The sequence below is a fragment of the Cryptomeria japonica genome, chromosome 5 (assembly GCF_030272615.1).
Source record: "Cryptomeria japonica chromosome 5, Sugi_1.0, whole genome shotgun sequence".
NCBI lineage: Eukaryota > Viridiplantae > Streptophyta > Pinopsida > Cupressales > Cupressaceae > Cryptomeria > Cryptomeria japonica.
The window spans coordinates 652329301-652342728 of record NC_081409.1 but is presented as its reverse complement, the minus strand read 5'-3'; the positions used below and the strand labels follow the sequence as shown (position 1 = coordinate 652342728).

The window sequence follows — 13428 nt, the reverse complement described above, 5'->3', positions numbered from 1 at the left end:
GCGAACAAGGCACCATTTCCATATCTTCAGAGGATATCAGGCTATTGTGCTCTTTGAAAGGAGACTCTTGTTCACTTTCTGATTTACTAGTTTCTTCCTCAATTTCATCTTCTTTGGCCATTTTATCATCAGGGCTTTCAGTCTGTTCCTCCTCATCTGCATTGACATTCTCATCCTTAGAGTTATCGTGAGAGGCGAGCTCATCTTCAATATCATAAATTTTATACAAAATAGTCTCAGTATTGGTAGGTTGATAACTTGATTCCTCTCCTTGGCATGAAGCCTAGCCAATCTTTCTTCCCCCTAGCTACTCTCAATTTTTTTATGCATTGTTCCTTTCACCTCTTCCTCTTCCGAGTTGTGAATCTCCAAGTCAATGGTCGGGCTCTTTCCAGCAAACTCACTACTAGACCTCTTAGCTTTCCTCAGGATATTTTTAAGCGTTTCACTTTTCCTTTTCTCTGGGGTTAAATCCAACAAGGTCCGCTCAAAGGAATTCTTTTCCAAGGTCATAACAGGGATTTTTCCCATGCTAAAATACTAGGAGCTGAGAGGATAGACATCACCTTAGGGTTCTCAGCGGATAAACTTGGATTATTTTTGGGGGTTTTCTTACAGCTCCCCTCACTACTAGAGGTCGAGGCAATACAACTAGTAGTGGAAGAATGATCAATGACATACTTATACATTAGGTAAATTAAACCCTGATGTAAGGGCGGATTCGCCCCATTTGGAATACAAGCACTGAGGGATGAGAACAGAAAGAACCACATATTTATCTTGACATGGTGCCTAATGTGGTTCAAAATGGGGAAGTGATAACCATGGACGGTGGGATAACGACCCTCTAAGATGAAATATTTCATAACATGAAAGCTAATCAATGGAAAAGGCTTAGGGAGGGCCAAACGATCATACCCATTTTGGAAGGGAACTGGTTTTTTGCCTTTCTGAAAGAATTTCTTCATGAAGCCTCTATAGTCCCCAGTGCCCCTTTTCTCAACTTTCTCTCCTTCATTCTGCAATCCGGTCACCTTGGCAATATACTCAGGTGTCACCGTAAATGAAATTCATCCCACTGTTACCTCCCCATTCTGCCATGAATTACAAACCTTGGCCGAGAGCTCCTTGTTATTTATTGAAATTGTTGAATTGCTATAAAAGTAAAGTTGTGATATGAAAAGGATACCTAAGTTTTTTGTACCCAATTTTATTTAGAAAACCTAGTCCAAAAATATCTTTAAGATCACATTTTAATGCTTATAGAGTTTTTAGATACTCCTAAAATCCAATAGTTTATTGTTTTATCTTAAAAAATTAAAATTATCTAGATTACAATGAACAAATATAATTACATATACATAATATTTTTAAAATATTAATCCATCAAATATTATAGACATAAATTTCATAATAGATGGGATGAGTGATCTCCCAGGAAGACCCAATGCTTCACCTATGAGAATCACCTAATTGCAAAGAGTACTAAGTGTACCATTCATTCTCATTAAGATAGATTATTGTGAATCACTAGGCATCAAACATGAGTTGATGAATTTGACTTGAAAATTATATAGTTGAATTCCCATAACAATATTATAATTTGACTAATTTAAAAAAATACCTCCTACGTATCAATCTTCATATAATATATATATATATATATATATATATATATGATTGACTTTTGAACCTATTCATACCAACACTTTCACCTTTAGATTCAAATTGTAAAATAGTGATGAACCAGTGAAAAACTTATTTCTGAAAGACTAAACAACTATCTCTTGAGGAGAAAACTACGTATACATTATCGAGACGTTTGAAATATCTTATAAGACTTTAAATGTTAATTGATTGGAATTTACTGAATTCAAAATTGAAAAATTGGAAATGTTTCGAATCGACACAAGTACGAAGGACACCATAGACATTGGCTATATTATTCAGTAACATTAGTTATTAAAACGAAGCATTTTCAAAGCAGCCTGCTTCGTACAACGCAAAAGCAAAAAACCGCCACCAAAAGTGGTATTATGTATTATCCCCGCTAATGTTGATGCGGGCTCTATTTAGTTATAATAGGGCTGCTCAGCACGCTCAGGCCCTGAAAAACAAAGGAAGAATAATTCAACGAACATATCAATTAATATTACGGGAACAAGAGGAAAAATGAAAATCAACCATCAACGTACTGTTCATAGTCGATGTAAACTTTGCCAGCATCTGGATCAGCAATATCAGCGAAGGCAGCTTGAGATAAATCGAAGGTACCAGCGCATCCCGCTGGGCAATAATCAACAATCTTCACGACGATGGATCCGCTCTTGCATGGCATCGGAACGCCCTGATTTGTTGCGCCGGTGCATGTGATTCGGTACTGTTTTCCGCAAGCCGCCCCGTTGCCCCAGATTGTGTCGCTTGCCGCCGCAAACAAATCTCCTGCTGGAAATTGATTGGGGTCGTTTCCATAGCACGCCGATGCTGTCAAAACAATAACACGCTATTAAACTCATCATAAACAACAATACCCGCCACTAACTTTGATCAATATGTTCAGTCATTCATAGACGGCAATACTCATCACTAAATTCCATTCCAATTAAAAATAATATACTTACGGACATATGGAGCAGTGTAATATGTGGCTGTTCCTTGCTCAGCCATAGAGCAATTCCAGCCCCACATAAAACTCATAACGAAGACAGACCGCCACATGCCTGCACCAGCCATTCTCTCCCAAGACTGTCTGATTCTACTGCTCAATTCTCTTACTCCTCAAGAACAATAGAGCTGCAATCTGTGAATGTTAAACATTGGAATTGGGTATATATAGAATACAATGGGAACTAGGGTAACCTATGCTTGTAGGGCTCTAGTCAATGGCGGCTACCCTTGTGCGTATGATGCACGGATCATTGCGTGTTTGATCAATATAAATGAATGACCTTGACCAATGCGGTTATGCTTTGAATTTACTGATTCTTGCGTGATTTACGGCATTTAGTCTTGACCAATAGTATTATTCATTGAAGAATTTATGGGTTATCCATCAAAGAATTTTTAGATGCTAGTTTTCCCATATGGAAAAATGATATAGTTTGTATATAAACGAAAACGCAAATAAATACAATCGTTTGGTAATATATAAAATGGTGAAAATTGCTGCAGTATCGGTTCTCATAAAAATCTATGCAGAAGAATCTACCTACATCATTTTGCTCAAAGGTTAAATATTTAATCATAGTTTTGCACTCATATCAAAAGGATATAAATAATTGTCCTATTTTTGTTATTCAAAATCCATTTTTGATTCTTGAATTAGGCTATTTTTAAGAATAGGAATAATAATTGAATAGACGCAATTAAGGTGAACATCTACATTTTCAACATGTCATTTTCTTCAAGAGTCATTTAAACGTATGGAGATAGTGTTTTCAAATATATCCATTACTTTTAATTTTGTCATTTTCTTCATTATAGAACTCAAATAAGAATTGAGAACCCTAGAATTCAAATAAGAATTGGGAACAACCATAAGAATTAAATGAAAATTATGATTTTAGATGAGTATTTTAGTTGGTTTTTTAAAAGAAAGATACTTGTGTTAGATATGTTTATTGAAGGAATCTTTTAATTCTTAATTGGAATTTGTTTTGACTAAAGAAATTCTAGTGCACTACATCTTAATCTATGTTGTAGAGATATTTAAGTAAATTCTTCAATAAAGTTTAATTAATTTCAAAAGTAATTTTATCCATGTCTTATGTCATTCTTCATACCTCATACCCATTTCAATTTATGTTGTGAACATATTTAAGTAAATCCTCGAATAAGAATATTTTTTATTTGTCTTCTCATACAAGTCAAAGGGAAATAATTAACCTATCAAATAGCATATAGAAAGAAAAGCTAGCTTACATGATCTAGATCAAATTAATGTAGAATTGTGAACAATTACTACAATGAGAAATCACTAATACTATTTAATTTAATCAAATGTGGTATTCAAATTTTTTAGATTTTTAAAACTTGTACTCTTTATTAATTTCATAATTTAAACCCTTGCATTTATCTACCATAAAATCTTGATTGATTTTTTTGAGTTCATAGAGTAGTTGCATATATATTTATTTATTATTTCATATGGTTTGAGTCAATATGTTCAAATATTTGAAAAAAACTTTCATGACAATTTTTTTCAAATTAATTATGAATAAATAAATTTTAAAAAATAAAACATAGCTTAAAAATCATAAATTAAATATGTGCAAATTTAAATATAATCTATATATTTAAATCTTCAATTTTCTTGATGAACATTTATTTCACCAATGTATTAATCTTAACATTTGAAATAGACGAAGATATGAATCAACTAAAATATTCTAAAATTAAAAGAACAAGTTACAAATTTATTAATGTATTAGTGATTAAATAACTTGAATATTAATTTTCAATTATTAAAAAAAAACATATAATCCAATTAATTTTTAATTCAAAATGATCACAAATAGTAATAAAGAATTGATATTCTTTGATCATTAAAATAAAATATGGATTTCAAATTAGATTGGTTTTCTACTTAATTTATGACTTGGTTTCTTGTATTTGTTTTATCAATATAAAGAAAGATATGCATTTCCTTCCTCATTTATGAATGAGAGTGAATGTTATAGTGTTTTTCTTGTATTTGTTTTATCAATATAAAGAAAGATATGCATTTCCTTCCTCATTTATGAATGAGAGTGAATGTTATAGTGTTAATTTATATTGATATGTGTCAAATTGAACATAGAAAATAAGAATAGGTTGCTTTTAGTTTTTCTCTTATTAGACATTTAAATTTTGTAACTCTCAATTTATCTATACTTCTTCAAAATTAACAATTAAATTTTTAGCATAATGCTATTGTAGGTATTAAAAATATTTACTACAAGTGTGAATGATAGTTTAATTTATAAATTAAATATAATCTATATATAATCTTGGTTATATATAATTCATATAAATTGCCATTTCTAAGATATCATAACTTCATAATTACCTATTTATTTTTAAAAAATAATTTTTAATAGTATATAATTTAATTGAATCAAAAGTTGAAATATCACCAACATATGTACTAAAATAGGGAACACTGTTGCTTGGTAATATAGTGGAGAAATTTTAATCTAAAAAGTTGAGAACAACCCAAAAAGAGGATTTGTAATGCGTCAAAGGGGCTCAACCATAAACCAAATATTTTAGCTCTCATTTTATTGCTTAGAATTATTTAAAAACTATATACTATGTCCATTGTATAAAAAATAATAATTTAATATCTTACACTTATAATCATGACTGGAAAATATGTAATTTTATTGGTTAACCATCTATATTAAGATTCATTTTTATTGTAAATACTCATATTTGTTTATTTAAATTCATTTTTCCATAGAATTATTTTATTATAGGAATTGAATAGAATTATTCATTTATTAGTTGTTACTTATATAAGTCCATCATTCAACAAATATTAACTAGAATTATTTAGTTATTAGTTTGTTAATAAAATCTTAACATTAATTCTATGAGATTTCTACAATCCATATTGTATACTCATAATTTTTTTTGGATTCGATTGTGTATTTATTTTTTATCATCAATGTTTTGAATTACACTCTGTGATTCCTCATTAGGATGAACAATAATTCTAAGGAGATTAAAAAGAGGAGGCCACCATTGTGCTCAAAAGGCCCCAAAACTCCTAAATTACCTATCAAATAATAAAAAATGAAGATTGACAAAATTTATGGTGATTTTTTTATTGCCATGATTTACGAGGCATATAATTGTGTACAGATGTACCTGCACCAGTGTCAAATTTTTTTTTCTTCAGGTTCACATGGACCCAGAAAAGGAAAAATGATTTTTAATAAAATTTAGTTAAAAATTCAAAGAGGGGGGACAAAAGGTACATACTTGTTGCATGTGTAGGTCTTACATAGTGCTGACATCATCATAAGGCATAACCATAAAAAAATATGCCACTAAAACAAAGAAAAAACCCAACTAGGATACCCACGAACCAAAAAGGAAACTAAAAAACTAGCAAGAGCAGAACGAAAAAAAGAGACCAGCAAAAAAAAAAAACCACCAAAACAACCTATGAAAGGCATGAAGAGATGGCCAACTGCATGGGGGAATGTTTATCCTACCAATCTTTGCATAAACTTAGGACATTGTTAGAAAATGACACCTTTTTGGAAGAACCAAACCTAGAACCGAAAGACACCTCAACAGAATCTAGGGTAGCTTTCACCAGGGACTCCTTGGTGCTTGCACCTATGATCATCACATTAGTTTTCTGACACTTCTTCTCCCTTTTCCCATTAAGATCAACTTGTATGGTCTGGATAGCTTGAATAAAAGAGTTATTCGTGTTGGATGGATTGCTATACACTGAGTTGGCCTCCTCAAATTTAATTTTAAGGGCCTCTTGGGATTTCCTAATTTATTCTATCTCCAATTTAGTCAGAATAATTTTAATCTTAGCATCTAGGTCATTGATTCTCTTGTTCACCTTTTCCCATCTCTCTGTTAAACCAACAAATTCATTAGCCACCTTCTAGACTCTTTCCTCGTCCACTCCCTCAAGCCAAGTATTAGTCATAGCTTTGGCTTTAGCAACCACCTCCAACCTGTTTGTCTTCCTTTTTGCCACATTCCTCTACCCAAAAATCCATTTGAACAAATCATCCTGCCTTTGCACGTCATCGTGAATGTCCTTCACAAGCTTGTTGAGTACTATGATCAAGCTTGGGGGCTTAGTATTTTTAGAAGGGGGAGGGTTAGCATCGACTTTAACATTCTTGGTTAGGGACCAATCTGAGCTTGTGGTTTTAGAGGAGTTAGTTTTATGAAAGGAAAAGGAGCCAGACTCTAAATCCTCAATAATTTCCATGTTCTTATTCTCCTCAACCTGGGGTTCCTCAACAAGGTCCCTTTTAGAGACATAAATGAATTTGAATTTGGCCATGCATACAGGTTTCTCTCTAGTAGGAAATTTGGGGCCCAAATGGGACACTTTAGCAGAGTTGGATAGGGTGACAATGAGGTCAAAAAACAATTTGGGATCATAGCTGGACCCCATTTCAATAGCAGGGATCCCATCTGAGGACGTTTGGTCCAAATGAAAACAATACAACCTACGAATAAGATCCTAGTATTTGATTTGAATTGTTAATATAAAAAATACAATTGATTAAAAATTTAAATTGTCATTTTTCTCATAACAAATGGGAAGGATTCATTGGTTGTTAATATAATTGATGAATTTGTAACTAAATATTTGAAGAATGGACAATCTAAAGAAACTTTAAGAGGTTGTGAATGCCTCAATGATACTGTGACCTAAATTTTATCAATAATGCATATTGTACTATAATTTCTTAAAGTGGTTGTTTGCATGAATAGTTTATAAATGAAAATAATGATAATAACTATATAAATTTTTAGAGTATATCAAGCTAAGTATATAATATTACATCTTATCTTACATAACTAATTTCCCTTCAATCATAATCATAAAATACTTATAATTTTTTTAAAATACTAAAATATTTTTGAAGTGTGTTGAAAAATAATTTGTTTCTCAACACATAATTAAGAAAATAAATAGGAATCAAACCTATAACCTACATTTTATTAGAAACATACATTATCTAAGAAGTCCTTAATGTACCTAACTGTATCAATACTCTAGTAATGACACTAATTATATAGTAAAGATCTCAATATTTAGGTCAATTGTTTTTACAATATAATCTTACATGTTATCTTGTACCATATTTACCCATAATTATAATAATGAGAAAACTTGACAAAAAAGTAGATTTCTCACTAGATTGGTAAAACACACAAGACACCCTCATTAGGTCTACATTGCATACAAGAATTCCTACCCACCACTTTCTAAGAAAGGGCCACATGCTTAGGTGTAATATTATTCTTAATTTTTAGCAAATGGGTAAAGAAAACATGAGGGATAGATTAAAAATTATATAGGGTAGAGGTCACTTGTCCATTCCTAATTGATGTTGAGGTTACCTACCTTAGAATTTCATCTATCAATAGTTTTTAAAAATATGTTTTCTATAAATTTCATACTATATTGATTTTATATCAACAAACTTAGGATTGAGGTTCACTTGTGCTTATATATCGAACAAGTTAGATTAGCTAATCATTATATAAAATTAAGGTTATATTGATTATAAATTTAGTTAGGTTATTTGATCTTTATGTCTTATATGAAAAAGAGATGGACAAATATAGCCAGAAATTTTGCTAGCATTAAACTTTCTTCCATAAAATATTGGAATATGAACCATAAAGTGTGTTATGCTTGAATAAATCTTACTCAAAGATAGTAAATGAAACAATTTTTTTAGACGTTCATAGGAGAGGGAGATGCAACACCTATGTAATATTTCAATGAATAAATTATAGATTAAGATGCCCTTAGATTGACTCATCTAGAGTTCTTCTTCTATGTAGAGTTTTTGAAGAAATATTTTAATGGTTTGAAGTAGTGAGTTCATTGAAGTTGTCAAACAAGAAATTGTTTTGTTACTTATTTCTAGTTAGGAATAGTATGCTAAAGAACTAGTAATATGTTACCAAGTCTCTTAATACAAAATCTTGTGGAATATTATATTTGAAGTAGTTATGAATTATTATGTAGAATGAGATTTCCATTTATTGTTTAATTATATTTTAATAAAGTGCATATTTGATGTAATATATTTACATGCTAGTGTATATTTCTTGTTTGTCTTTCCAATTAACCTAAACTAAAGAATAACCTTTGGCATTGGTTCACCCATTAACCACATCAAAAGATGGTTATCATAATGCTTACTAGTGACTAGTGATAATGCAAACATGTGGGGGTGATATTTGTTGTCACTCTTTGTGTTAACCAATGATAAAAGAATACATTTAGAGTAATCAACCACATGATGTAATAAATAGAATCATTACAAAGCTATAATTAGAATCTTTTCTCTACTTTAGAATGTTTAGGGCCTATGATAGCTTGCTTATGGTTGAGGAAGAGTGCATATATTCAAAGGTTCTTAGAAAACAAGAGACAATATTTTGGAATTTTAGATTGTGGTTGATCATTACATCCAAGAGAGCTCTAAAATCCCTAACATATACTTCAAGTTCACTATTGATGCTATCATTAATAGTGGTTCAAGAGAAGGTACAACTCAAAATGATTTTATGGGTGTTATTATCCCATGCAATATTTCAATCAAGAAATATATCTTCTTACTATTGATGTTTGAGATAATCAATTTATGATGAGATTTGAAGTAGGTTTGGATAAGATAAATCCAAATAAGGGAGTGCAAAGTACATTTAGTATAGCTGTAACATATGTGGATAGATATTTGGCTCCATTAATTCCTTATGTGTTGATACCCACTATGAAAAATGCTAATGATATTTATAATAGTTACATTAATAGCCTTTCTACTCCTTGGTTATTTATAATATTCATTATTCCTATTTAATTAAATAAGTTGAAATAATATTTATTCAATTATTTACCTATTTTTTAAATTCCTAAATAAATAAATGTTATATTTATCCATCTCATCTAATTTAAAAATAAAAATATTTACTAACTTTTACCCCTAAAATGATAAAATAATTATAATATCCTATTTTGTTCTAGCCTCCATCTCATAGCCAAATAGTCAACTTAACAATACCCATTGATCCTCTCAACTAATATTGGAGTGTTCTCACCTAAAAGCTAATAGATCCACCATTTGACAAGCTATTTAGTGTATCCTCAATTTTAAATATATTATGTTGTCACTACAAGCAACCACACTCCATCATTTATTGATGAAAAATCCTTTGAGCAAAACTACCAATGGCATATTAGGGATCATGTGCAAGTGAGATTATAATATTTTTATATAAATTTTTAATTTTATTTCATATTTCTTATATGTACTTCAAGCATGCCATTTATAACCATAAAATAAAAATTCACATACAATATGACATAATTGTATATAAGAAAATTTAATTAAAATAAAATATTTCTAAGACTTTTTATTCCACACTATGTATTATTGTATGGATTCATAGTATGTAAACTAAATTGTACTTGTATAGTCTCATTAAAGTAAACTTTATTTTACCCAATATTCAAATCCTTTATTTTTAATGGCTTAACCACTTGGCTAAGGTGCCCAACACTCTTTTTAATGTTAGCACAATATTTTAAGAAAATAACTAAATTTTTAAACATGATATCAACATTTTGTGCTCTAATAAGCATTAGTCAACCAAGTAGAGAATTTCATCATAGAAGAATATATTTTTTACATATTTTCCTCAAGTATTAGGTATAATCATTTCAAGATCTCTTTTTGTCTTTGATCTTCAAATATGCCTATATTTTATATATGAAAGTATAATCTAAATCTCTTTTTAAATTCAATAAAAAATAATAATAAAACTATTGTAATTTGTTATTTGTTTTTATTCAAATTTATAGATCTCATTTTAATCAAATTATATAATTTTAGAGTTTAATTGATAAAAAACCCTAATTTATTTTGGTTAATTTGATTTGTGGATTCCTGCATTCTTTCACATCAATTTTCAGATCTGATTTTAAATCATTCATTATGGCACTTTATAGTTATGATTTATTTTCTATTTTACATATGATTACTTTTATTTTCACTTATATTTATCATAATCATGTGTTGGATAATGGCTTGTTTCATTCCACATTACTTCTTTTCATTCACGCGCTTTAGCATATTGTGTTTTAGGATTTCAAAACTCCTTCCTTATAATCAATTTGATATCATATCTTTCATATATAGTGCATTTTGTTTTATAGTGATGTTTTTAGGAAAGTTAATTTCATATATAGATCACCTCAAAGCTTTTGTAGATCCCAACTGTAGAAATTCTATTGGAAAACTTAACACGTGTACCTCTTCTAGGCTATCTAATGTGAATGAAGAGACAACTAATACTCCTATCAATGATCTTTCTAATGGAGATCAATCATTAAAGAGAAACATGGCCTCATATTCTTCTCATACACATACTCTAGTGCAAGGTGGGGGGAAATCAAAATATTTATGTTTCCATCTCTCTAGAACATCCTTATTCTCCAATAACCTATCTTAAACATCAAAAAATTTATAGAAAAGATAATGTTATGCATTTCATCCATGATCTCCCCCGCACATAAAATTAAGTAAAGATGAGGCCTTATATGATAAGGATCTTCCTTCCCAATCTACCTAAAAGGATATGCATGAGGAAAGAAAGTAAAGTCTTCCTTCACAAGATATTCCTTCTTCATCTACTAATCCCTTTGTTCCTTCTAAACATCCTTACACCACAAAATTCAAATAAATTTATTACATTGTTCCTCTACCTTATCAATTAAAATATTTTTATAGGAGTGACTTTAACATGATATAAAAATAAGGTTTTAGAGGATGAGGACTTGGAAAATTTTAACAAGGAATTAGATTCCCTATAAACCCTCCTACACAAATTACCACAGAAGGCCAAGGAAATTATAATAAATCTCCTATGGATGACCTACTTAGGATTCAATATTTCAAAGACCATCTTGCATGACAACAAGCCATGTGTTCCCATAAAAGTGCTTCTTCTTCAAAAACTCCTTTTTTCATTTCATAAAACTCATGATCATCATGCTAATAATTGCCTTGACTTTCAAAATACAATGAAAGGACTTATTGATAATGGAAAAGTTAAAATCATTGATGATAATCCCTTTTCTTCTAACAATAACCCTTATCTTAAATCTCAAAAGAATAAGCCTATGCCTATTGATGATTAAGAACAATTAGAAACTAGAATTTTTTGGAAATTGAAGTATGACAAGAATGTTATTTTTCGTTTTGTAAAGTTTAGCACTAATAGTAAAGACGGAAGTGGATATTGTCTTTTTCATCATGGTGGTTCTCATTCTCTTGGAAAGTATAAAGCATTTAAGTATTTTTTTTCAAGAACAATATGATCTTTCTCATACATGTCTTTCAACATATATTGCTCTCTTTCTTGGTGAAAAGGTAGTGCCTTTACACTCCTCTCCCCCTCATGTTTCTCCTTATCCTATGACACAAGTAGCTCACTTAACTGGGGACTTTATTATTATAGGTGGTTCTTTTTCAATTTCAAATATCTTGGGGTAGTGACATGGTTTTTTTTACCTCTATTCTATCTCTTATCTTTAAAGTTTCACCATTTCTTTAATGGATTTCATTCTTTATAACTTGATGTTTTTTCTTGCATAGAATTATCCTCATGTGAGTACATATGTGTCCTTTGTTGGGACTTATTATTTATTTGAAATGGCATATCTCTTATATATAATCTCTCCTAAGGAAATGTGTGATTCTTCCCCCTAATCTATCCTTGTCTTATTGCTTGAGGGGCAAGGGTGGCATTTTTCCTTTCTCTCATTCTATCTATATCATCACTATTCCCTTTAGCGCTTGAATTTTTCATGTTTTGATATCTTTTATTGCATGGAATGGTATGTCTCTTATGATTAATCCCTCCCTAGGGGAGTCTCTCTCTCTCTCTCTCTCTCTCTCTCTCTCTCTCTCTCTCTCTCTCTCTCTATGAAGATTACCACTTCTCTATAGTTGCATTTCATATGTACTAATATCTTTTCTTGCATTGGATATTTGTTCATGTGAGTACAATATGCATTTTATTATGTTTAATCTCTCCTTAGAGTTTTGGTAATTCTTCTCATTATCCTTACACTTTAGGGGCATTGATCTCTCTCTCTCTCTCTCTCTCATCCTTTCTAAGGATCCACTTTTCATTTTTTGAACTATTTTTTTTTATGATTTGATGTTATTCCTTGTGTAAAGTTGTTAATTTCTCAAGGATTCTTTCTTTTACAAGAGGTGTAAGTCCTTGGATACAACATCTTTTTCACTTGGCAATGCACATCTATTATTAAATTACCCCTCTCATTGGGTCAAAAGTGTGTCATCCTTCATCAAGAATCTCTTTCACCTAGCAAAAGAGAGGAGATATGCATTCTTGTTCTCCTTCCTTTCTTTTCGTGTAAGATGTTATATTTGTTCAAGAAACTCATCTTGGAGGTAGATGAATTTTGAGTGAATATCTCTTCTCCTCCAGCGATCCCCTTTACACTCATTGCAAGATATCTTTTTCAACTATCTTATCCCTGCTTGAAGAGTTTCTCCTCTTTGGCTTGGATTTATGAAATTCTTTCCTAAAGGATATCTCCTTAGTGTTCAAGGCAGGTATCTTGGTTTCTTTCTTCCTTAAGACATCAACATAGCGTTATGTTGACATCTTAAGGGGAGGCACCCATATTTC

General features: G+C 30.6%; 1 protein-coding gene across 1 annotated transcript; it reads right to left on the bottom strand.

Annotated features, from left to right (window-relative positions):
- Window positions 1-1863: 1863 nt before the first annotated feature.
- LOC131078542 (EG45-like domain containing protein) lies at window positions 1864-2788 on the bottom strand. Its single transcript, XM_058016266.2, has 3 exons — window positions 2622-2788; window positions 2196-2484; window positions 1864-2107 (listed from the first exon to the last, which is right to left on the bottom strand). The coding sequence occupies exons 1-3, from the start codon at window positions 2731-2733 to the stop codon at window positions 2101-2103; spliced, it is 408 nt and encodes a 135-aa protein (XP_057872249.2). The 5' UTR covers window positions 2734-2788; the 3' UTR covers window positions 1864-2100.
- Between the last annotated feature and the right edge of the window lie 10640 nt (window positions 2789-13428).